The sequence below is a fragment of the Aquarana catesbeiana genome, linkage group LG04 (assembly GCF_042186555.1).
Source record: "Aquarana catesbeiana isolate 2022-GZ linkage group LG04, ASM4218655v1, whole genome shotgun sequence".
Taxonomy (NCBI): Eukaryota; Metazoa; Chordata; class Amphibia; order Anura; family Ranidae; genus Aquarana; species Aquarana catesbeiana.
Genome location: NC_133327.1, coordinates 625,668,773 through 625,692,825, shown reverse-complemented (window position 1 = coordinate 625,692,825; position 24,053 = coordinate 625,668,773). Strand labels below are relative to the sequence as shown.

The following is a 24,053-nucleotide window of genomic DNA, read 5'->3' as shown; positions in this document are numbered from 1 at the left end:
ATAAATAAAATAAAAATTTTTTAAAGTGCCCCCGTCCCCGCGAGCTCGCGCAGCGAAGAAAATGCATACGGAAGTCGCGCCCGCATATGTAAACGGTGTTCAAACCACACATGTGAGGTATCGCCGTGATCGTCAGAGCGAGAGCAATAATTCTAGCACTAGACCTCCTCTGTAGCTCAAACCTGGTAACCGTAAAATTTTTTAAAGCGTCGCCTATGGAAATTCATAGGTACCGTAGTTTGTCGCCATTCCACGAGTGCGTGCAATTATAAAGGGTGACATGTTTGGTATCTATTTACTCGGCGTAACATCATCTTTCACATTATACAAAAAAATTGGGGTAACTTTACTGTTTGGATTTTTTAAAATTCATGAAAGTGTCCCTTTTCCAAAAATTTGCGTTTAAAACACCGCTGCACAAATACCGTGTGATAAAAAATATTGCAACAATCGCCATTTTATTCTCTAGATTCTCTGCTAAAAAAATATATATAATGTTTGGGAACTCTAAGTAATTTTCTAGCAAAAAATACGGATTTTAACTTGTAAACACCAAATTTCAAAAATAGGCTTAGTCATGAAAGGGATAAAGGGCTAATTTTAGTTTTTTTTTAACCCCATTATGTTACTAAACGTCTTAGACCTGGTTCACATCTATTTGTTTTTTGGTGCTTTTTGCAGAAACGCACTACAGTTCATTTACATGGTTTCCTATGGGACACATTCACATCTATGCTTTTTTTCAGCCGCTGCGTATTTGGAAAGGGTCAGGGACTTTTTTTTAACGCAAAACTGTGCTTTTTTGGTTCAATATACTTCAGTGGAAAAGCTGCAGAAAAGCATGTAATGCGTTTTTGCAGCAATTTGTGTTTTTTAATCTGTCCAACCACAAATTGGCCAAAAAAATGCAAAAATGCAAATTGCAGCAAAATCACGTGTGCAAAAACCAAAACGCGCAGCAAAAAGCACTGCAGAAACACATCAAAAGCAAACTGCAGAGATGTGTACCAAGCCTTATACTGGCCACACCGATCAATTTTCAGAAGAGAATATTCAGATGAAAAATCTTTGTACATTCGCTGAATGAAAGAATGTTGAAATTTTCACTTGTTTTTAACATTGTGTTTTTAAAATGAACGAAAACCACATACACCGTCTGAAAATTCCTTTGACCAAGAAGTTTTCTATTATTTCCAAATTGTCACAGTGGTTGAAAATGAACGTCAATTTGACCCCACTAACGATTAGAAAATTGAACAAACGTTCTTAAAATGCCATTTTTTTTTTAAGGAAAACATTGTTTGTTTGTTTTTTAAATAAAAAAATAAAAATTGATCTCTGAGTCTGATGATATTTACCAGATTCACCCTTTTAATAGTATATATCCTCTAATAGCATATACAGTATATCTCTCCTCTAATAGTATATACAGTATATCTCCTCTAATATATACAGTATATCTCTTCTGTCTGTTATTCTCAGAGTGGATTAGATATTTTGCTTCCTAACCATATAGTTATTTATATTTACCACTGCACAGAGATATTTAAGAATAAATTGCATTTTTTTTAAACTTTACATATTAACTAAATTATACACAACACTTTTGTTTTTAAGCTTATCAACCGATTAATCGAAACAATAATCGGCCAACTAATCTATTATGAAAATAATCGTTAGTTGCAGCCCTACTTTTCATAATGAATAGGTGGAACTAAACCCGGAGCCCTCTTATATGCAAATGCTGACTATCTTCTGTAGTCTTGGTCTGCAGCCCCAAATACCCCTCCCTCCTGCTGGTCTTCGAGTCTGAATGAGGCCCAGCTCCATTCAAAGCAATCCCTGTAAGCCCAGGGCGACTATGACTGCCCCACTGGGGGTACAACATCACACTGTCAAACTTCATTCAACCCACTTTCTGTGAGCCCTGCATGACACCACCCAACTTCAACCCACTTTCTGTGAGCCCAGAATGTCAAGGAACTATCCCTGGGGTTGTAATATCACACTGCCCAACTCCATTCAACCCACTTCCTATGAGTCCAGGAAGTCAAGCACACACCCCTCTGGTGTTCCAACATCATGCTGTCCAGCTTCATTCAATCAACTTCCTGTGAGCACAGGATGTCAAGGACCTGCCCCCCGGAGTTGCAACATCAAGCCACCCAACTTCATTCAACAAATTTCATTCACTTTTTGTGAGCCCAGGATGTAAGGACTCGCTGCTTGGGGTTGCATTATCATATCCAGCTTAATTTAACTCACTTCCTGTGAGCCCAGGATGTCAAGGACCTGCCCCCTGGAGTTGCAACATCACGCCACCCAACTTCATTCAAACCACTTTCTCTAAGCCCAGGTTACCAAGGATCCGCCACCTGGGGTTGCAACATCATGCTGCCCAACTTCATTCAACAAATTTCATTCACTTTCTGTGAGCCCAGGATGTCAAGGATCCACCCCCTGTGGTTGCAACATCATGCCACCCTGGGCGGACGGTGTACGTATGACTCATAACACAAACATCGTTCATGACAGGTGCAAGAAAAGCCCATACCAAAAGAAAGAAGAGGAAGAAGAGTACCGCTTGTGTCATATGACCAAGCAGATGAGCTACATGGCAGAGCCATAGAGAGCCTGCAGACCAGGCATAGATGCTTTTTCCTGTTTTCCCTGCGCTTGGTCACATGACAATTGATCACACCACATGACCAAGCAGGATGCATGGAGAAGCATCCATATATAACTGAGCTGCGGCACCTAATGTGTCATGGTGAATCCACGGTGGAATATTGAGGTGCTACAAGGCGGCAATGTGTATTTACAACCGGGCCCTTACATCAGCACTACACAAACTGCAAATATACTTTTCTTTGAAAAGCACAAATGCCCCTTTAAATTCTCCTTAATCCGCTCACCAGCTAATAAACAACAGACTTCATCACGCACACCAAGCCTCGTCTCCCCACCAGAGATGGCTCATTAGAGAAAAGAAAAAGAACTTTGTTCCATGGATGTCATAGAAAAGAGCTGGCAGAGTATTATATTCCAGGATTAACGAAGAGATTTAAACAGCGACTTCAAAACGTCTCACATAATAATTACTAAGTAATAATAAAATTCATCGGACACTAATCCTCCTATCAGATGAGTATAGGCTTCTCCCACTTCCACAACACAATACCAAGGCCCTTCTCAGCCAATAGCTGGGGAGATATCTCCATTCCCAGAAGGGTCATTATCTGCCTTCTGCGGTAACCGTTTAGAAGTACAAAGTCAATGGAACAATTTGCAGCAGCATTATAGGCACTGATAAGGCACTTTAAAGGGAAACCATGATACGTAAATAATTAATAAAGCACAGTTGTGGAATCTGCTCTACTTTGCTGCTGCTATTCACATTTACCTTTTATTTTAGCTGCAGGAATCCGCTGATTCTTGCCGCTGGAATATGGTGTCTGCAGGTAATCTCCAGTGTGAAGGAGTCCTAAAGTGATGATGAACGTAAGTTTTTTTTTTTTTAATAAGAAACATGTTTTACTTTGTTTCTAGTATAAGTTTACTCTATTCATGAAGGGGGTTGCCGCCATCCCTATTCACATAAATTTGGTTTAAAAAACCCTCTTGTGGGATTTTAACAGCAACCGAAAAGAAAAAAATTGCTATTTAATTAAAAATACTTTTATTATAAAATCTCTAAAATAACATATCCTTATTAAAATCACATATGGCCATTGTCAGGACAGAAAACCATTCCATATATCAATACATATAAGGTTGATACTTTTGCAATATTACATATCTCTTTGTAGAGTTTTGATATTTAGGAGATAATTCACTTGGGCATCATGTAACCAACGCATTTCTAGATTTATTAATCAATCTCTTCCTCGGGTATAATTAGATGCCTTCAGGTTCATCAAGAATATTATCATTTCTCATAGTGTCTGCCTATATCAACCTCCACTTGCTGGGGTGCTTTCATGTAAGGATACTAATCCCATACCATGGAAAAAGGGGGGGGGGGGGGCTTTGCAAAAACTGCAAAGCTAATTTCTCCACTGCTGTTCACTTCAGCCAAAGCTGTGCATGTCTTTTTTTCCATGGTATGGGGGGATTGGGATCCTTGTATGAAAGCACCCCAGCTCACAAGCAAGTGGAGTTTGATATAGGCAGACACTATGAGAAAAAAAAAACGCAAAAAACGCAAAACAAAGGCATAATGAGCTAGTATGCATAGCATACTAGCTCATTATGAAATACTCACCTTAGAACGAAGTCCCCGCAGCGGTCCCGGCACACTGCTCTAGCCGGCAACATGTCTCCCGGAGTTATTTCTGGGTATCGCGGGCTCCGGTGCTGTGATTGGCTGGAGTCGCGATGACGTCACTCCCACGCATGCGCGTGGGAGCCGCCGTTAACGGCACATCAGCTGAAGAAACGGCACGCTCGGTCTGTTTCTTCAGTGCGCATGTGCCGATGACGTTGGCACATGCGGATACAGGGGATATCTCCTAAACCATGCAGGTTTAGGCAGGGCTTTTTTTCTCAAACAATAGGTGCTGGAACTCCACCACGACCCCCCAAAACCCCTCCCCCCACACACACCCTCCAAATCACATCAAATAGTGGGTGTGGTCATATTTCACAAACAGTAGAAGGGTCTCAAAGGGGCATTAAATATCAGGATTGCATTACATACAGAGTGCAGAGTTCATGGGGGTTACACACAGAGTGCAGAGCTGTCACTTGTAAACACAGAAACCAGACTTCTGTGTTTACAAGTGATTGTGGTGAGCAAGCACTAAAGGGTCTGAGCCAGAGGTGGTGGAACTGAGTTCCACCAAGTTCCCCCTGAAAAAAAAGCCCTGGGTTTAGGAGATATCCACGGTAGCTACAGTTAAGCCTTAGTATAGGCTTACCTGTAGTTAAAAGTGGTCTGTAAGGGTTTACAACCACTTTAAATAGCAATTTATCTTTCTTTTTGGTTGCCCTCAAAATCCCACAAGAGGGTTTTTGAACCAAACATGTTATACTTACCTGCTCTATGCAGTGGTTTTGGACAGAGCAGCCTCAACCCTCCTCTTTTCGGGTCCCCCGCTGATGCTTCTGGCCCCTCTATCCTGCTGAGTGCCCCCAGAGCAAGCAGCTTTCTATGGGGTTAATTAAGCAGGCTCACTTCTGAGCCGCTTCTCTGCGTGTCCATTCACACACAGAGCCCCGTCACGGCCTCATCCCCTCTCTCCACAGTGGTTCACTGGCTGTGATTGACAATGGCTTCCGCTGCTGTCTCAGCCAATGAGGAGGGAGAATACCCAGAGAGCCGAGGTCTTGTGCACATCACTGGATCGCATAAGTGGGGCACAGGTAAGTATCGGGGGGGGGGCTTCTGCATAAAGAAGGTTCTTTACCGTCATGCATAGAATGCATGAAGGTAAACAACCTTGAGCCTTTAGCACCACTTAAAGGGGTTGTAAACCCTCATGTTTTTTCACCTTAATGCATCCTATGCATTAAAGTGGAGTTCCGCCTATTTTTTTTTTTTAAAGTCAGCAGCTACAAATATTGCAGGGCTTTATTGATGCTTATTTTATGCCGGTACATGCTGGGTATTATTGATGTCTGCATTATGTTTACATACTTCCCTGTCCACATGTATGTACATTTTATCTTATTTTGTATGTGTACTTACTGACCCAGCAATTTTCAAGTTTTATTGTTGCTCAATGATGTATAACATTTGTAATAAATCTTTGTATATTTACGTTCATCTGTGTTGTGTACATTGGCTATTATGCCTGGTAACTCACAATCATTGTTGTTACCGCTCAGTTACATAACATTTTGAAATGAATAAATTGATTTTGTCTCAGCGTTCACTGTGGACATTGGCTAAACCTCTCTCACCTCATCTAAAGTCCCAGGGCTATTTTTCTTGTTTTTTTGTGGACTTTTAAAATAAGGACACTTACCTGTCCAGGGAGCCTGCGATGTCAGCACCCGAAACCGACCTGTCCCTCGGATCTTGGGATGAGTCGCTGCCATCTTCGGTAAGGGAATCAGGAAGTGAAGCCTTGCGGCTTCACTTCCTGGTTCCCTATTGCGCATGCGCGACTCACGCTGCTCGATCCCACTGGTCCCTGCTGTCTTCTGGGACCTGTGTGTCTCCCAGAAGATAGTGGGGGGACGGAGAAGGCGCCGGAAGTGGCGTAGATACCCGCGGTGGCTCGGCTATCTATGCCCGGAAGTGGGAGCAAAATACCTGTATTAGACAGGTATCTGTTCCCCCCTTCCCCCTGAAAGGTGCCAAATGTGACATCGGAGGGGGGGAGGATTCCAAAAAGTGGAAGTTCCATTTTTGGATGGAACTCTGCTTTAAGGTGAAAAACACCTGGCAGTGACCGGCCCTCCAGTTTTACTTACCTGAGCCCCATATTTCCCTCGGCGGAGACGCGCGGTCCCTCTCTCCATGGGGTCTTGATTGGATAGATTGATAGCAGCACAGCCATTGGATCCCGCAGCTGTCAATCCAATCCAATGACGCGGGCACCGGAGGGCGGGGCCGAGTTCCCGGGAGAACGCTTCTCCTAGGGGGTTATCTGAATCGGGGAGGTACCGCGAGAGCTGCCGGGGGACCCCAGAAGACAAGATTCGGGGCCACAGTGGAGGTAAGTATGATATGTTTGTTATTTAAAAAAAAAAGAGGGTTTACAATCACTTTAAGTTTGCTAAAGCCTACTATGTATCAATAACTATTGCCATCAAATTATGTGTTTTTTTTTTTTTTAAACTTAATTTTTTTCCTGGGTTATGCAAAAAAGTCAGAAGCTTGATTCACCTTTTCTCAAGTGTCAAAGAACACTGATTTGGCCTTTGAGGATATGGGGGCATTGAGGGATCCAATGGATACAAGGATGGACTCCTTTCTCAAAAAGGCCTAGGACTCCACCCTGGCGAATTTGAAACCAGCCATGGACATGACAGTAGTGGCCAGGCACATGGAGTACTGGCTGACTGAGGTGATTCTTGCCTCCTTTCCCATACTTTTGCAGGGAGTAGGGTATATTGCCAGCGTATCTTCAGAATTTATTTGGATGTCAGGAATGTCTTCAACCCTGCTCGCAGGGTGATTCAGCGCCAAAAGTTAAGTTTAAGGGGTCCATTTTTGGGTGACCTTTTTTTTGGCCCCAAATTGGAGGAGGTTCTGAACCATACCATAGAGCAGAAGAAGGCCTTCCCAAATAAACATAAGAAGAGTGTGCAGGGGAAGAGAAGCTTCCCTTCACAAAAGCATTTCCCACCCAGTAAGAACAGTGGTCAAAAGAAACCTTGGGGAGCCTAGAAGGGAAAAGGAAAGGAGGAGCTATCGTTCGTCCTCTTGACCACTCTTAAAAAGCCCAGTGACTGTGTCCCAGTGGTAAGGGGAAGGTTGGGGTCCATCCTCCCACAATGGAAAGCGTTGACCTCCAATATCTTTTTTTTTTGGGGTGTTGTCAGGAGGGGGTATCATTTAGAATTTGCAAACACCCCAGTGAAAAGGTATTTTGTCAAGGAGCTCCTGAGATGTGCAGAGAAGTTGAAGGCCATTGCCTCTCTGCTTGAGGAACTAAAGGAGAAGAATGTTGTGGTTCTAGTTCCTCCAGCGGAGATAGGTGAGAGGTTTAATTCTCATATTTTGTGGTAAAAAATCCCTCAGAGAAGTTCTGGTTAATTTTATACCTGAAGCCTTTGAACAATGGGATAGAAAAGGTTCAAGGTAAACTCCATATTTTCAGTCAGGAGCTTACTCCCTCCAGTTTAGTATATGGCGTCAAAAGATCTGAGGGATGCTTATCTGCACATCCCTATCGGTGGTTGCAAAAGAACCTCAGGTTGGCAATAAAGACGGCAGAGGGGATACACAACTGCATATATGGTGGTTCCTTTTGGCCTCTTATCGTCACCCAGAATATTCACCAAAGTGATGGCGAAGGTGTTAGCCTTTTTATGCCCGTAGGATGTCACAGGGTGGACTACCTGCTCTTTTTGACAGTTCCGAGAGGCAGCTAGCTCTGGATTTGACACTGGCACATGAATATCTGGAGAGTCTTGGCTACATAAAAAATCTGGTTGAAGAAAGACACAAGTCCATCCAGTTCAACCCCCAAAAATAAACCACATTGTGCATTTAGGAAAGAATCCAGGCACTGTTAAAACAATTGAATGAGCTGACCATAATCTTGATGGAGTCTATTCCAAATTTTTTCAGTTCTTACCGTGAAGAAACCTTTCCGTATTTGGAGATAACATTTCTTTTCCTCCAGACGTAAAGATTGCCCCCTTGTCCTCTGTGATGACCTTAAAGTAAAAAACTAAACACCAAGTTCACTATATGGACCACTTACGCTCATATTGCCTAAGCCTGTCAAAACCAGGTACCCGATTCCCCCCCACCCCCGTAAAAAAAAAATAATGTGCCAAATATGAAAGGGGGGAGGAGGAGGAAGAGCGGGACTTCCCCTTTTGGGTGAAGTTCCGCTCAAAGCTAATGATCTACCAGAACACCCAGATCTTTCTCCACCACAGATTCCCCCGGTTGTACTCCCCCTAGTATGTATGATGCATATATATATATATATATAAAACGCTTTTTATTAACGAATATGCATTACAGTAACAAATTTGACAAAATGCTCAACATGAGCACCATAGCAGATAACGTACATTTGAACCAACTTGTATCAGGTTATTTGAAAATGTATATGCAGCTTGCTTGGATCAGAAAATAAAAGATATATAAAGCTTTCAATGAGTCACTGTTATTTCCCTGGGTATGAAAAATCAACAATAAAAGGTTTGAATTCTGACAGTTGTTATAATTTATATCTGAGTCAGTGGGTTTCTCAATTACTGGAAATGGTGAGGGAAGATGCGCACCACACATCCCAAATCGTATTATATTTTGTTGGGCACCCTCTGTGTTCATATACAAGTTTTTCATATGGCAGTATTTGGTTGACCATTTTTATCCACGTACGGACAGGAGGAGGATTGGGTTGAATCCACTTAAGTGCAATGGCCTTCCTAGCCAGAAACAACGTCTCTTTCAGTAGAGCTCTGTGATACCTCTGCCACTGTTCCTCACCCAGAATACCCAAGAGGCATACTATAGGAGTACAGGGAACAGGTACTGACAATACTGAGGACAGAAATCCATCATATGCTTCCAGTAACAAGCTATGACAGGGCACACCCAAATTACATGTGCAAAATCAGCTTTTGTGTGATTACATCTTGTACAGTTAGACGTGGGTATGTGATGCATAGCATGCAACCTCACCGGAGTACGGTAAGACTGGTGTATCATGTATAGTTGTGTCACCTTGTTATTAATGGCTGGAGACACCTGTAAATGAGAGGAACAAGCCTCTTCCCAATCCTTCTCTGTTAAATCTGGTATGATTTGCTGCCAATGCATGCATATTTTTAGTCCAAAAGTGCATAACTTTACATTTATCAACTTAATTTGCCACAGTCACCTAAATAAACAATGCATTGAGGTTGGCTTGTAAATTATTCTACTGCATAGCTTGGTGTCATCTGCAAACACTGAAATTATACTTTTAATCCCAGACCCTATATCATTTATAAAGATATTAAAAAGTAAGGATCCCAACACTGAACCTTGGGGTACATCACTAATAACCTTAGACAATTCAGAGTATGAATCATTAACCACTACTCTCTGAATTTGGTAGTTTAGCCAGTTTTCTTTTGATTTACAAAATAATTTTTTTCAAGCCTGTGGACTTTACCTTACACATTAGCTGCATGTGGGGAACCGTGTCAACCGTTTTTGCAAAATCCAAAGTATACCAGGTCCACAGCCACTCCTTTATCTAAGGTTTTGCTCACCTCCTCATAAAAAGAATTTCAATTTGTTTGAAAATTTCTGTCTTTCATGAATCCATGCTGGCTATTGCTTAAACATTTTTTTTCCTAGCAATTACTCAATATTGTGGTTGGCTCTTAAATCTGCAGAAGTCAAACCTGGTGTCGGCTCAAGTGGTAAACGTTCTAGGGTACATGTTGCACTCTAAACAACAGATGGTATTCTTACCAGTAGAAAAGATTTTGAAGGTGGATAAAGCAGTACGTCTCTTTCAGGGCAATTGGCCCTTGTCCATAAGGGCGGTTATGTCAGCCCTAAGATTGCTGACATTCTTAAATCTGGTGGTCCAGTGGGCATGGCTGCATTTGCAGCCCTTGCAGCATTTTATCCTCAAGATACAGGATCATTGGCAGGAGTTTGTGTATATGCTTGTAAGGATCCCAGTCCATGTCAAAAGAGCCCTCTGGAGGTGGAGGAAGTTCGTAAACTTTTCTAGGGGCCCTTTCAGGTTCTTCCCATCACCAAGCATTTTATTACGGAGGCAAGCACATGGGGGTGGACAGGTACAAGTCAGGAGATGGATACAAAAACATTTCAAAGGTATTATCAATGCCTATAAGAACAGTGAAGTCTATTTTCAAGAAGTGGAAGGTATTTGGCACAACACAGACCCTCCCTGGATCAAGACGTAGCTCCAAACTGGATGAAAGGAAACTGGTTGGAGAGGCTCCCAAGAGGCCTACAGCAACTCTGAAGCAGTTACAGGAATTTTTGACAAAGAGTGGCCATTGTGTGCATGTGACAACAATATCATAAATTCTCCAGAAATGTGGCTTGTATGGGAGGATTGCAAAAAAAAGCCACTAGTTAAGAAAGGCCACCTGCAGTCACGACTGAGCTTTGCCAAAACGCACACTGAAGATTCTGAGGCCACATGGAAAAAGGTGGTCAGATGAGACTAAAATTAAATTATTTGGCCTCAACACCAAACCATATGTCTGGTGGAAATCCAATACAGCTTCCCAACCAAATAACACCATTCCTACAGTAAAGCATGGAGGTGGTAATATCTTGTTATAGGGTTGCTTCTCTGCAGCAGGGACTGGAACACTTGTCAGGATAGAAGGAAAAATGGATGGGGAAAAATACCATCAAATTCTTGAGGAAAACCTGCTGTCCTCTGCCAGAAAGTTGTCAATGGCAAGAAGGTTTACCTTCCAACACGACACTGACCCAAAGTACACAGCAAAAATGACCACACAGTGGTTGTAGGAGTAAAAAGTGAATGTCCTTGCATGGCTTAGTCAGAGCCCAGATTTAAACCCTATTAAAAATCTGTGGAATGACTTGAAGACTGCAGTCCACTAACGGTCACCATCAAATTTAACTGAACTTGAGCAGTTCTTCAAAGAAGATTGGGTAAATATTGCAAAGCCTAGATGTGGAAAGTTAGTAAAGACATATCCAAACAGACTAAAGGCTGTCATTTTTTTTCTGACATGTTGGTGTTATATCTTTTAACTTGGATGTTAATAAGTTGCACTGAACAAATACAGGTGGATAAAACAAAAACTGTCTGTCTTTATTTCAGGCTCCAAAGGGAGGGGGGGGGGGGTGATTCTTTTCTCTACCCACTGTATGTTCATGGGAGGGGGAAGGAGTTCAAGGTTCATCTGAAACAAGATAGAAAGTAGGGTTGTCCAAGGGAGCAGGCAGGTAGCCATTGGGCATCTTAGTTGGCACAGTAAGAAGAGCTACTGACAGATGCAGCAGAGGTCCTGGGTTCAGATCTGGATCCTGACGCAGTATTATATAGTTGCTGAAAGGTCCAGTTCTTTAAAAGTTGCAGCCCAGGCAGATAAAATAATACCATGTACTCAAGTAACGCTTTCACTAAAGAAACTATTATAATTATTACATTTATTTATGAATATAACAATACCATTGGAGCCTCTTTCAGTATTTGATCCTCTGCACAGTAGCACTCAGACTGGGAGAGAGAGGGGCAGTGCCCTGAGCCAAAAAGGTTCTTCTTCATTGTACTGTGCTGTCAGTCTACCTTTTTGAACATAGAGAAGAGGAGAGCAGAGGGATGACCTCATCCGTTTGCTACTGTTCCTCATTGTCCAATCAGCTGGCAGGAGTCGGCTGGTGACCAAGCTATACTGCTTAACTGCAGTGGAGAAAAGTGATGTCACCAACCTATTCAAGCTGTCTGGCAGGAGCACATAGACTACAGGGGTTTCTGGACAGATGAGATAGCCCCAGTAAGTATTTCAACTGTATATTTAGCAGTCATCTGAAGTCCAGCTTTAAACCATTTATAGCATGCATCATTTTTAGCTTGTGAAGAGCTCTTTGGTAGCGGCTTGCGTGGATAACATGATAATACGATGTGCAGAAAGTTCGCTCTGTCCAAAGATGTGATTCTCGGATAAGTCACACAGATAATGTTCCCTACCGGAATGTAATTGGATTGGATTTCCTTTGTGCAATATGATTTATGATCCCTCTACTACAATCCTGGCTTTACATAATCATCTGCCTAGACAAGGATATTATGTTACGCTGTGGCCTGGTGCTGTGACCACGGAGAAGAGCTGTAAATGGGACATATTATATACCTTAAAAAAGTTAGAGGAATATGTTTTTTCTAAAATAGAATATATGTGAACCCATACCCTGTAACACATTTAAATTAAAAAAGAAATGCAGGGCAAAATGTGTATTTAAAAAAATTATAAATCCCTTTTTTAAAAATTATTATTATTTTTTATGTGATCATATAATCTCGGTTCTCAGCTGCATAAGGGGCTTGGAGAGGTGGGGGTGGAGAAGCAGGGGTACACTGATCTTCCCTGGTAATGGGTGTGCAGGGGGCGTATTCACACGTGTTTTAGCGATTAGAGGACAGGCAGGCTGTGCTTTTAGCACAGTCAGAAAACTGACAACGCTGGGAAGGATATGAGTCTATGCCTAGCATGGTCAGTCTGAAACAGGAAAGCAGGGGGACTGGCAGGATCACCAGGTATTTCACACAAAGGAATCAATACAAAGAGAACTTGATACTTTTTAACGCAAGTACATGGTACAACAGACACATATCAGGAATATGATATGTTGGGGTAACATATTCTTAACTTCTGTTACAATATATACCTTCGTATAAAATTACAGAATGTGCAGTATATCCTAACTAAAAAAATAAAAATATAAAAAATAAAATACTGCTGCATGTAGCAGCTGCATTAACTTTCTTTTTTTGTTACATTTGTTTGCTACAAAGTTTTTTTCTTGGCAAACCCTATAAATAGCAGTGCACGATGGCTGTATATTTTGGGCCCCCCAATGAATTTAGTGAATCGTGGAAGTGACCTTCAGATGTTCAGTTTTGAAGCCAAGAAAACATCAAAAGGATCTTAATGTCTGATTGCTGTATATAGGACTCAGGTCCTCATGTATTCAGACCGCCATCATATGTCAGCGAGGTCAGAACAACTTATCCTCTCACCATATAATTTGCTCCATCACTAACAGGCTTTCATGGAGCCCTCCAGCCAATCAGATTGCTGCCATCTGCCTAGAGACTCCCAGCTATAATAAGACAGAAGGCTCAGAATTACATTTTCTTTCCATTTCTGACAACGTTTTCCAGCGTGTCACACCACATCTGCTATTTGCAGGGTTCACGGAGTAAGAAGCTTTCAAGTAACTAAAATTCATGGGTATTGAGGATACATCATTACAGGGCCCCGTGACTCTGCAGGCATCCTAAAGTAAACCTGTCATGCTGACAAATGAAGCCAGCCTTCCCAGCTGGTGATATCAGGGTCCCCGCAGCATCATTTTGGAAAAAAAAGATCAGCAGGGGCTGGTGCCTAGTATTATCTAGCAACATTTGCAGGATTTTATGCTCATTCTGTCTATGTGCCATACTTACTTATTCCTTGCCTCCTGGGCATCTGTGGCCACTAGTCATACTTGAAGACACCAGAGAGTGGGGCTACTACATCCCCTGGGAAGAGCAGCAGGTTTAGTAGACTGGTTGTCGTTATTAAAACTTGTAGGAAAAAGAGCCTGTGGGCCCATTAGCCCATTATTTAGTAGTTTTCTCTATAAAAGCCTAGACTAAATCATCGTTATATCCTATATATCATTTCATTTTTTTTTTGGGGGGGGGAGCGTGTACCTAGTTTTGACAGGTACCCAGCTCCCACAGGTACCCAGCTCACCCACCTAGGTGACTCGAGCAGAAGTTCTCCTCTCCCCCTCCCTCCCTGCAATCTTCTGGGCACGTCACATGTCCCAGAAGATTGCCCGGCCATTCAGGACGTGCAGCACAACTAGTGCATGTTCAGTGCGCACCTGGCTGTGAAGCCGTAAGCTGTCACAGCCGGGTGCCCACACTTGCAATGCTGGCACAGAGGAGAGAACTGAGGCTTTGGACGGCCGCATCGCTGGATTGTGGGACAACTGAGTGTATGTTTATTAAAAGTCAGCAGCTACACTTTTTGTAGCTGCTGACTTTTAATAAACACAGAAACTTTAATCAAATACTAGGCTAACCATAGCTGCTTTGCTGAGTAATCACAAGAGTAACCTAAAGAGCCACTAATGCTTCCCTCTTGGGGCTCATTTTCATATTTCCATATTTAAGAAATTAACGAAATATGTAAAAATATAAATGTGAAATATCACATAAACAATCATTTTAAACTAAATGCTGCAAAAAAACCCGCTAAATTTAAGTTCACTGAAAATACACTCTACTTTCTTTTTGCAGTGCTCCTTCTCCTAATGCGAGTCAGCCAACCGATTAAAACAATATACTCCCTGTGCACCTGATAACTTCTTTCCACCATAGTAAGGAGAAATACAGAGTAATTACACTAAGCCAGCAAGAGTGCCCTCTAGCAGTTAATCTGCAAATACTTTTAATGAGATAACACAAACAATGGAAGAGCAAGTTAGTAAAAAGGTGAGATATATAAAAAAAAACTTTAAGGTAAACACTGAGTTAAATTAAGCACTCGTAAATACATTCTACTTTCCCTTAGAGCCTCCCACTCAGAGCTAACAGCAGAGGAACAACATCATGCCATTATGGCCGGTTGCAGTCCTACCCCTAAAACCTGATATGTGGATCACCCACAGTGATAAAGCACACAGTCTCTGGTATACAAGGAAAATACTCATCTCAACTAAGTATCAACACTTCAGACCATTAATAGCTATTGCAGCAGTCCACATCCTACCTTCTTCTAGGCACACAGGAGTGTCGCTTGGCCGCCATGCCAAAGAGCCATTGTTAAGCAGAATGCACATCTTTTTTGAAGGGCCCTTGAGTCTGTAACCGTTCTGGCAGTGGAACCGAACCACGGCATTTTCAAAGAAGACGCTAATGCTTTGTGTTCTGTATCCATTTTCAGGGACTTCTGGGATAGGACAGGTGGCCAGGTCTTCAAACCCTGAAGAGAAAGGTAGATAGCAGTGATCAAGTACAGGATCAGACAATTGTTCCTCAAAGCAACTCTGTAGCCTTAAAAAAAAAATTCTATAAAACTGCCCTTTGAAAAAGAAAACAGTCAATACTTACCTCTGTGGCAGGTAGGGAGCAGAGCTATGACTTCCTGCAGAATCAACAGCAGATGTAGTTTCTCCTCCGGCACTCTTATTGAAACCTCAGACTGAGCCAGAGGAAGACGTTCTGACCCATTTAGTTATAGCAGGACCAAAACATAAAATGTATTTTTTAAAAATTTTTAAATATGTAAGGTATGTATTCTCTTTTTTTCAGCAGGTGGAACTTTAGGCTTTACAAGTTTCCATCTCTTTACTTTTTGTTGAAAGAAGACTGTTTAGAGAGCTTTATAGCTCAAGCTGAAACACAAGTGGATGAGTAAAAGCAGTGGCTTTTCCTCCTCTATCCATCTTACTCTGTAGGGCTCCACTGGAAGTTTCAATCAGACACACAGGGTCTGAAAGGGAACAGCTTCTACTATGTTCTCTTAGAAAACCCATAATGCTCTGGGACTTCTGTGCAATGGGCAGATCCTCTACTAAAGCAGAATTTTACAGACAGGGCTTAGCCCTTCTGCCGGACAGCGCTAGGGTCATTGGTTCAAATCCCAACCATGATACCATTAGGGATGGGTGAATGGTTTGGCCTGAGCATGAGTTCAGGCCAAACATTTGCCTGCTCAGCCCTTCGCTGAACACCCAAATTTGCAGGGTGTTCGCCCCAACGAACACCCTGCAATGCACTGAGCGCTGCACAGTGCATTCTGCGCCCTAATTGGGCAGAGCAGTGTAAGCTGGTTGTTAAGGAGCGGGGCCGGAAAGCCGGATGTGGTGTACTTAACAACAGATGAGTCATTAGCTGTCAATGGGTTTTCCCTCTGACAGCTGAACAATAACAAAAAAGTGCTAGTTAAAAAATAAAGAAAAAAAATGGCATGGGGGTCCCCTCCCCATTCCATACCAGGCCTTTCGGATCTGGTATGGATTTGGAGGGAAACCCCATGCCAAAAAAAAAACAGTGTCGGACCCCCCAAAATACAAATCAGACCCTTATCCGGGCATGCAGCCCAGCAGGTCAGGAAAGGGGGGGCGAGAGAGCGCCCCACTCCCCCTCCTGAACTGTACCAAACAACATGCCCTCAACATGAGGGGGGGGTAGGTGCTTTGAGCTGCCCCCCACCCCAAAGCACCTTGTCCCCATGTTGATGGGGACAGGGGTCTCATCCCCACAACCGTGGCCGGTGGTTGTAGGGGTCTATGGACGGGGGGGGTTTATCGGAATCTGGAAGTCCCCTTTAACAAGGGGGCTCCCAGATCCCACCCCCACCTATGTGAATGAGTATCAGGTACATAGTACCCTTACCCATTCACCAAAAAAGTGTCAAAAAGGAATAAACACAAGAGACAAGTTTTTGACAATTCCTTTATTAAAAAATAAAAAAATATTGTCCCTCGATGTAAATCCATCGTCAATCACGCCGCCCACCAACCCAGTATATCAAAAACGCTCCTGTCCCCTGGGAGGCCTCCCGCCGAGTGCCTGCTCTGCGATTTGACATTTCTGATATAGGTAAGGGGTGGAGTCACCTGGCTACATCACCCGGTGGCACCGCCCCTTTGTGACGTCACATGCCCAGCATGCACCAGTCCGTGATGTCAGAAGGTAACGTAGCCAGGTGACCCCACCCTTTACCTATATTAGACGTGTCAAAGCGCAGAGCAGACATTTGGCAGGAGGCCTCCCAGGAGGCGGGAGCAGTTTTAATTTCTTTTATTTTTCAGGTCGTCGTGCGGTGTGATTAACGATGGATTTACACGAGGGACACTATTTTTTTATTTTTCATTAAAGGAATTGTCAAAAACTTGTTTCTTGTGTTTATTACTTTTTGACACTTTTTTTGGTGAATGGGTGGGGGTACTAAGTACCTGATACGCAGTCACATGGGGGGCGCAGATCTGGGCCGGGGGGGGGCTTCCAGATTCCGATAAGCCCCCTGCCTGCAGACCCCGACAATCACAGCCCAGGGAAGAGACCCTTGCAAAGCCCCCACCCCCCCCATGTTGAGGGCATGTGGCCTGGTATGGTTCAGGAGGGGAGGGTGGGCGCTTGCTCATCCCCTGGTATGGTTTAGGAGGGGAGGGGGGCGCTTGCTCGTCCCCCCCTTTCCTGATCTGCCAGGCTGCATGCCTGAATAAGGGTCTGGTATGGATAGTGGGGGGGACCCCACACTGTTTTTTTTTTTGTTTCTTTTTTAAATTTTGGCGTGGGGTTCATACGTGTGTGTGTGTGTGTACGTATGTATATATATATATATATATATATATATATATATATATAAATTATTACATCAGGGTCCCCAGAGAGTCTCCCCCTTACATTAGGGTCACCAGAGAGCTTGTCACGTCACCTGCCACCAGATGCGGATTGTGTATACAGAGAGGCTGGGTATACAGAGAGGCTGGGTATACAAAGAGACTAGTGTATATACAGAGAGGCTGGGTATACAGAGAGGCTAGTGTATAAACAGAGAGGCTGAGTATATACAGAGAGGCTGGGTATACTAAGAGGCTAGTGTAGATACAGAGAGGCTGGGTATACAGAGAGGCTAGTGTATATACAGATAGGCTAGGTATATGAGAGGCTGGGTATACAGAGAGGCTGGGTATATACAGAGAGGATAGGTATATGCAGAGAGGCTGGGTATACAGAGTTTCGCACCTCCCCCTCCCCCATGGTCTGCACTCACCTGCTCAGGAGCTTTGTGTGAGAAAGTTCCTCCCGATTCTATGATATGGGCAGAGCAAGTGAGGAGACTCGCTCTCACACTGATCTCCGGGCTCTGGATGTCAGTGAAGCACAGAGTGCAGATAAAGTGAGAGTGCCATGGCTGTGCGGGACAGCACTGTGTCAGGCAGCCAGCGACACTCACGGTACTTGGGGCTCCAGCCTCAATAGCCACCCCTTAACGATGCCACTGCCAGTCCCAAAGGGGGCTGGGGACTGGGGAGGGGGCATGTTGTTTTCTTTATTTGTTCAATAGCCGGGTTCCAGGAATTGCAACCACAAGTCATTTTAAATGGGATTTGACTCGTTTTTTTTCTCTTTAGAAATTAAATTTTTGCTGCAGCAGGTTTTCTGCATGCTATAGATGTGCCACTTTACAGCCACATTAACCACTTGCTTACTTGGCACTTAAACCCCCCTCCTGTCCAGACCAATTTTGAGCTTTCAGCGCTGTCGCACTTTGAATGACAATTGCGCGGTCATACAACACTGTACCCAAATTTTATTTTTATAAATTTTTTCCCACAAATAGAGATTTTTTTTTGGTGGTATTTGATCACCTCTGCGGTTTTTATTATTTAAAAATTTTTTTTAAAAGACTGAATTTTGCACTGATGGGCACCGATGGGCATCAATAGGGTGGCACTGGTGGGCACTGATAGGCGGCACTGGTGTGCACTGAGTGGTAACACTGAGAGGTGGCACTGATGAGTGGCACTGAAGGGCATTGATAGGTGGCATTGGTGGGCACTGAGAAGTTGCACTAATAGGTGGCACTGATAGGTGGCACTGATAGCTGGCAGTGATGGGCACTGATAGGTGGCAGTGATGGGCACTGATGGGTGGCAGTGAAGGGCAATGATAGGTTACACTAAAAAGCAGCACTGCTAGGTGGCACTGATGAGGCACTGATTGGCACCACTGGTGGGCATTGATAGGTGGCACTCATGGGCATTGATAGGTGGCACTGGTGGGCACTGTGGGCACTGGCAGGTGGCAATGGCAGGTGGCACTGGCAGGCACAGAGGAGGAGGCAGATGTGCCTCCTTCCTCTTCAGGACCGATGTCCCTTGAGCATAAGCCAGTGATCGGCTTTTTTTTCTCCTCACGCTGTCAGCGTGAGGAGAAAAAAAAACGACTACCGAGCTTTTGTTTACACACGTGATCTCGGTGACTCGGTGATCACGGCGCGCGCCGCACGCGGCCAGCAGGAGGTGCGCGGGGAGCGCGCAAAGGGGAGAACATCCTATGACGGCCTCCCGGAAATTCAGGTCCATGCTGTGGCCATCATTCGACTATAGCGCGGACCTCAAGTGGTTAAGGGGACCCCCTCCCAGTCACTATATTTAAAGGAATTTTTCATTTTTATTGTTGCACTTTAAGCATAATTAAAATCACTGCTCCTGAAAAAACATTTTTTTTTATGATATATGGACAGTGCCCAGACCCCTATACCCTTTTTATGGCCTATTATTTGCTTATAAGCCTTCAAAATGGGCACTTTTGATCTTTCCTGTTCAGTTCCCATAGACTTAAATGGGGGTTGCCGTTTGGGTTAGAACATTTCTCCTGTTCAGAAGTTCTGCTGCGAACCGAACAGGGGGTGTTCGGCCAATGTCTAGATACTATCTGCCTGGAGTTTGCATGTTCTCTTTGTGCTTGTGTAGGTTTCCTCTAAATACACCAGTTTCCCCCCCACACTCCAAAGATGTGCTAGTAGGTTAATTGGCCCCTGTCTAAATTGGCCCTAGCATGTGTATGAATGTGAGTTAGCGACCTTACATTGTAAGCTCCTTTAGGTTTGGGGCAGTGCAGGGAGGGTGTCAGTTCTGCGTTCAATTTTTATTTGTTAAGCAAAAATAATGTGTGTGTGTATATACAGGGCTTTTTTTCAGCAGGAACTAGGGGGAACTCAGTTCCACCACCTCTGACTCAGGTCTTCTGCTCCCTGCTCACCACTATCACTTGGTAACACTGAAGTCCAGCTGCGTTTACAAGTGATAGCTTATGTCCCAGTAGCTCCCACAGGTCAGATCTCCTGCGCAGATCCCACTGAGTGCCGGACAGGTACAAGGGAGATACAGAACAGGTGCCCAGGATTCAGTGCAGTCATGGGCAGGAGAGGGTGTGTGGTAGGCTGCACCCTCTGTGATCTCCATTTTTTTCCCTGGTACCAGTTGTTGATGCTCCTACTGCGTGATCTCCCTTGCAAGCGACTGTAGTATATTATAGTATGCTGGGAGGTACTACAGCTGGATAGGTGCTTCAGCTTAATATTGCAACAAAGGTAGGAAATATGACAGATGGTGGAGCTTTTAAGGAGGGGGGAGAAGATGAGGGCAGTGGAGGGAGGGGTTGTATGCACTATCTGATGCCATTTGGCAGGTATGTGTGTGTGGTGGGCATGGTTGAGTTCCTGCAACTATTCTCTGAGAAAAAAAGCCCTGTGTGTGTATATATATATATATATATATATATATATATATATATATATATATATAAAGAGAAAGAGAAGCGCTTATTAAATATCAGTTTAGACACAAACATTAAAATTGACCTAAAACCATTATAGACTTTCTTTAACATAAGCAGCACTTCGCAAAATCTTTTAAACAATTATCAGTGCTATTCTTACAGAAAACAAGAGGAACATAGAGTCTGGGAAAAAGAAGAATTATACATTTATAAATTATACATTTTTTTAATAATACAATTAAACATTTTATGGGCAAAAGTTAAACACATTTTTTTTTAAATGAATTGAAGTTCACTTAACCACTTCAGCTCTTGTACCTCTATACTCTATTCACTATGTTTGTTTATCTGCTATAGGCGTGTTTATTCAGCGATACCTTTGTCATTACTTATGATAAAAAATGAATGCATGCATTGTTTTTTTTGAGGACAAACTTGGGTTTCTTTTGCCAAATTTGCCTTGCAAAAAATTAGTTTATTTACTATGTAATCTACAGACAAAAATACGTATAAAAAACTTTCTTCTATTTTGAATAGTGTTAGTTTAAAACTAGTTGTACAGTAAATTAAAAACATGTAAATATTAATTATAAAAAACTGAAGTAAAAAAAAAAAATCATCAGAAAAATGGGACAAAGGAGAGTGGAGTTAATTAGGGTTAACCAAAGATTATTAAGGGGTTAAATAGATATTCCCTTAATTACATTGTATTCTTCATATAAGGTTTTTTAATTGATATAATCAGCACATTAATTATCGCGCCTTAGAAATAAATATGAATTAAATAATAATTACAATGTAACAATACACCATTACACTGTATTACTCAATGACACTTTACATAGAAGGCTGCATTTTGACAGCTGTTCCTACTGTGTAAACAATAGCAGTTTTAACAGCTGGAAGTTGCAGGTAATCGCAGCGGGGAAGCAGAGGCAGGAGAAAGCTGCTGAATGTAAGAGATACGTCTTAGAAACATATTTTTTTAGACACAATCTAAGGATGGAAAAGGACCTGGGGGTTCTAGTAGATGACAGGCTCAGCAATGGCATGCAATGCCAAGCTGCTGCTAACAAAGCAAACAGAATATTGGCATGCATTAAAAAAGGGATTAATTCCAGAGATAAAATGATAATTCTCCCACTCTACAAGACTCTGGTCCGGCCGCACCTAGAGTATGCTGTCCAGTTCTGGGCACCAGTCCTCAGGAAGGATGTACTGGAAATGGAGCGAGTACAAAGAAGGGCAACACAGCTAATAAAGGGTCTAGAGGAGATTAGTTATAAGGAAAGGTTGCGAGCACTGAACTTATTCTCTCTGGAGAAGAGACGCTTGAGAGGGGATATGATTTCAAAATACAAATAGCATACTGGTGACCCCACAATAGGGATAAAACTTTTCCGCGGAAGGGAGTTTAATAAGACTCGTGGCCACTCATTAAAATTAGAAGAAAAGAAGTTTAACCTTAAACTGCGTAGAGGGTTTTTTACTGTAAGAGCGGCAAGGATGTGGAATTCCAGGCGGTGGTCTCAGCGGGGGGCATCGATAGTTTCAAGAAACTATTAGATAAGCACCTGAACGACCGCAACATACAGGGATATACAATGTAATACTGACATATAATCACACACATAGGTTGGACTTGATGGACTTATGTCTTTTTTCAACCTCGCCTACTATGTAACTATCTCTCGGGTTTAAATAAGAAAAACATTTTTTTTTAAAGCACACCCATGTGCACGCACAGAAAAGAAAACGCATAAATAAGTCGTGCCTGCAAATGTAAATGGTGTTCAAATGGCCACAATCGTCAAAGTGAGAGCAATAATTCTAGCACAGGACCTCCTCTGTAACTCTAACCTGGTAACCATACATTTTTTTTAAAGCGTCGCCTATGTAGATATTTAGGCATCGTAGTTTGTTGCCATTCCGCAAGCGTGCGCAATTTGAAAGCATGACATGTTGAGTATCTATTTACTCGGCGTAACATCATCTTTCACATTATACAAAAAAGTTGGGCTAACTTTACTGTTTAGTTTTTGGACTTGTGTCTTTTTTCGACCTCACCTACTATGTAGCTATGTAACATCTCCCAAGTTTAGAATCCTCAAGTTGTTGAACTCAGCAGCATAAACTAACAACTGAAATATCACTTTGAGTATACGAATCCCTGAAAACATAAAACAAATAGTTGCTTGGCCCCATAGCATGCTGGTAGTTGAGATATGAGCTCCTTTCCATCCTTACAACCCAAAACTCAATCACATTGGCAACCCACAAAGCCCAATCAATATTTTCTTGTTCATATTTGATCATCAAACTGTGAACGGACTTCATGCGATCAATAAAGTTTATTTAACATCCTCCTCTGTCTACAAGATGTGTTTTTCATTCTCTGCTCCTCTGAGTATGGCCGCCAGCAAGGAGAAAAAAACCCGCTGAACCCAGAACATCTTTCAAAGAGACTATATTCTCAAACTTCTTTCTCATCAGCTGGTTCATGTGAAGGACCATTCACAATGAAGAATTTTGCTGGATAATCACAAGAGAAGATGTTTTTAAAGAAGGCGACATATCCGAGAATAAACTGACTTCTGTGTGGGAAGCGAATAAAAGAAAGTTACAAATTGTCAGTTTGGTTAAAGAGAACCTGTCATTGAATCTTGCTTGGCCAATTCTGGAGTTTTCGGATATAGTAATATTGTGTCAGATTGTTCAGTGAGAACAGATCATATACAGACAGTTATAAACTCATCACTGACCACTTTCTTGGTATTGTTGTATTAAATTGTATTGTAACTGTACTGTCTATTGTAACTGTCTGCCCTCATGTTGTAAAGCGCTGCACAAACTGTTGGCGCTATATAAATCCTGTATAATAATAATAATACTAATAATAACAATTGTACTAGGTGTCTTTCTTTTGGTGGTATTTGATCACCTCTGGGTGTTTTTATTTTTTGCACTATAAATGAAAAAAAGACCGAAAATTTTGAAAAAAAAACACATTTTTCTTGGTTTCTGTGATAAAATTTTGCAAATTAGTATTTTTTTTTTCATAAATTTTGGCCACAATTTATACTGCTACATATCTTTGATAAAAATAACCCAAATTAGTGGATATTATTTGGTCTGTGTGAAAGTTAAAGAGTCTACAAGCTGTGGTGCAAATCATAAAAAATTGATCACACCTGATGTACTGGTGGCCTATCTCATTTCTTGTGACCCGAACACGTCAGGAAAGTACAAATACCCCCCAAATGACCCCTTTTTTGAAAGTAGACATTCCAAGGTATTTAGTAAGAAGAATGGTGAGGTTTTTGATGGGGTTTTTTTTGGTTTTTGATGGCTCCTCAAGGAGCTTACAATCTAAGGTTCTTAACTCACATTCATACATACTAGGGC

At 42.4% G+C, this 24,053-nt stretch overlaps 1 protein-coding gene across 2 annotated transcripts in view; it reads right to left on the bottom strand.

Moving 5' to 3' along the window:
* SUSD4 (sushi domain containing 4) overlaps positions 1-24,053 on the bottom strand; it is a 220,639-nt gene that overhangs the window by 95,224 nt on the left and 101,362 nt on the right. For both annotated transcript variants that reach the window (XM_073628340.1, XM_073628341.1), the window contains exon 3: positions 15,124-15,336. In XM_073628340.1, coding sequence (XP_073484441.1) covers positions 15,124-15,336 — 213 coding nt within the window. The remainder of the gene's footprint in view (positions 1-15,123; positions 15,337-24,053) is intronic.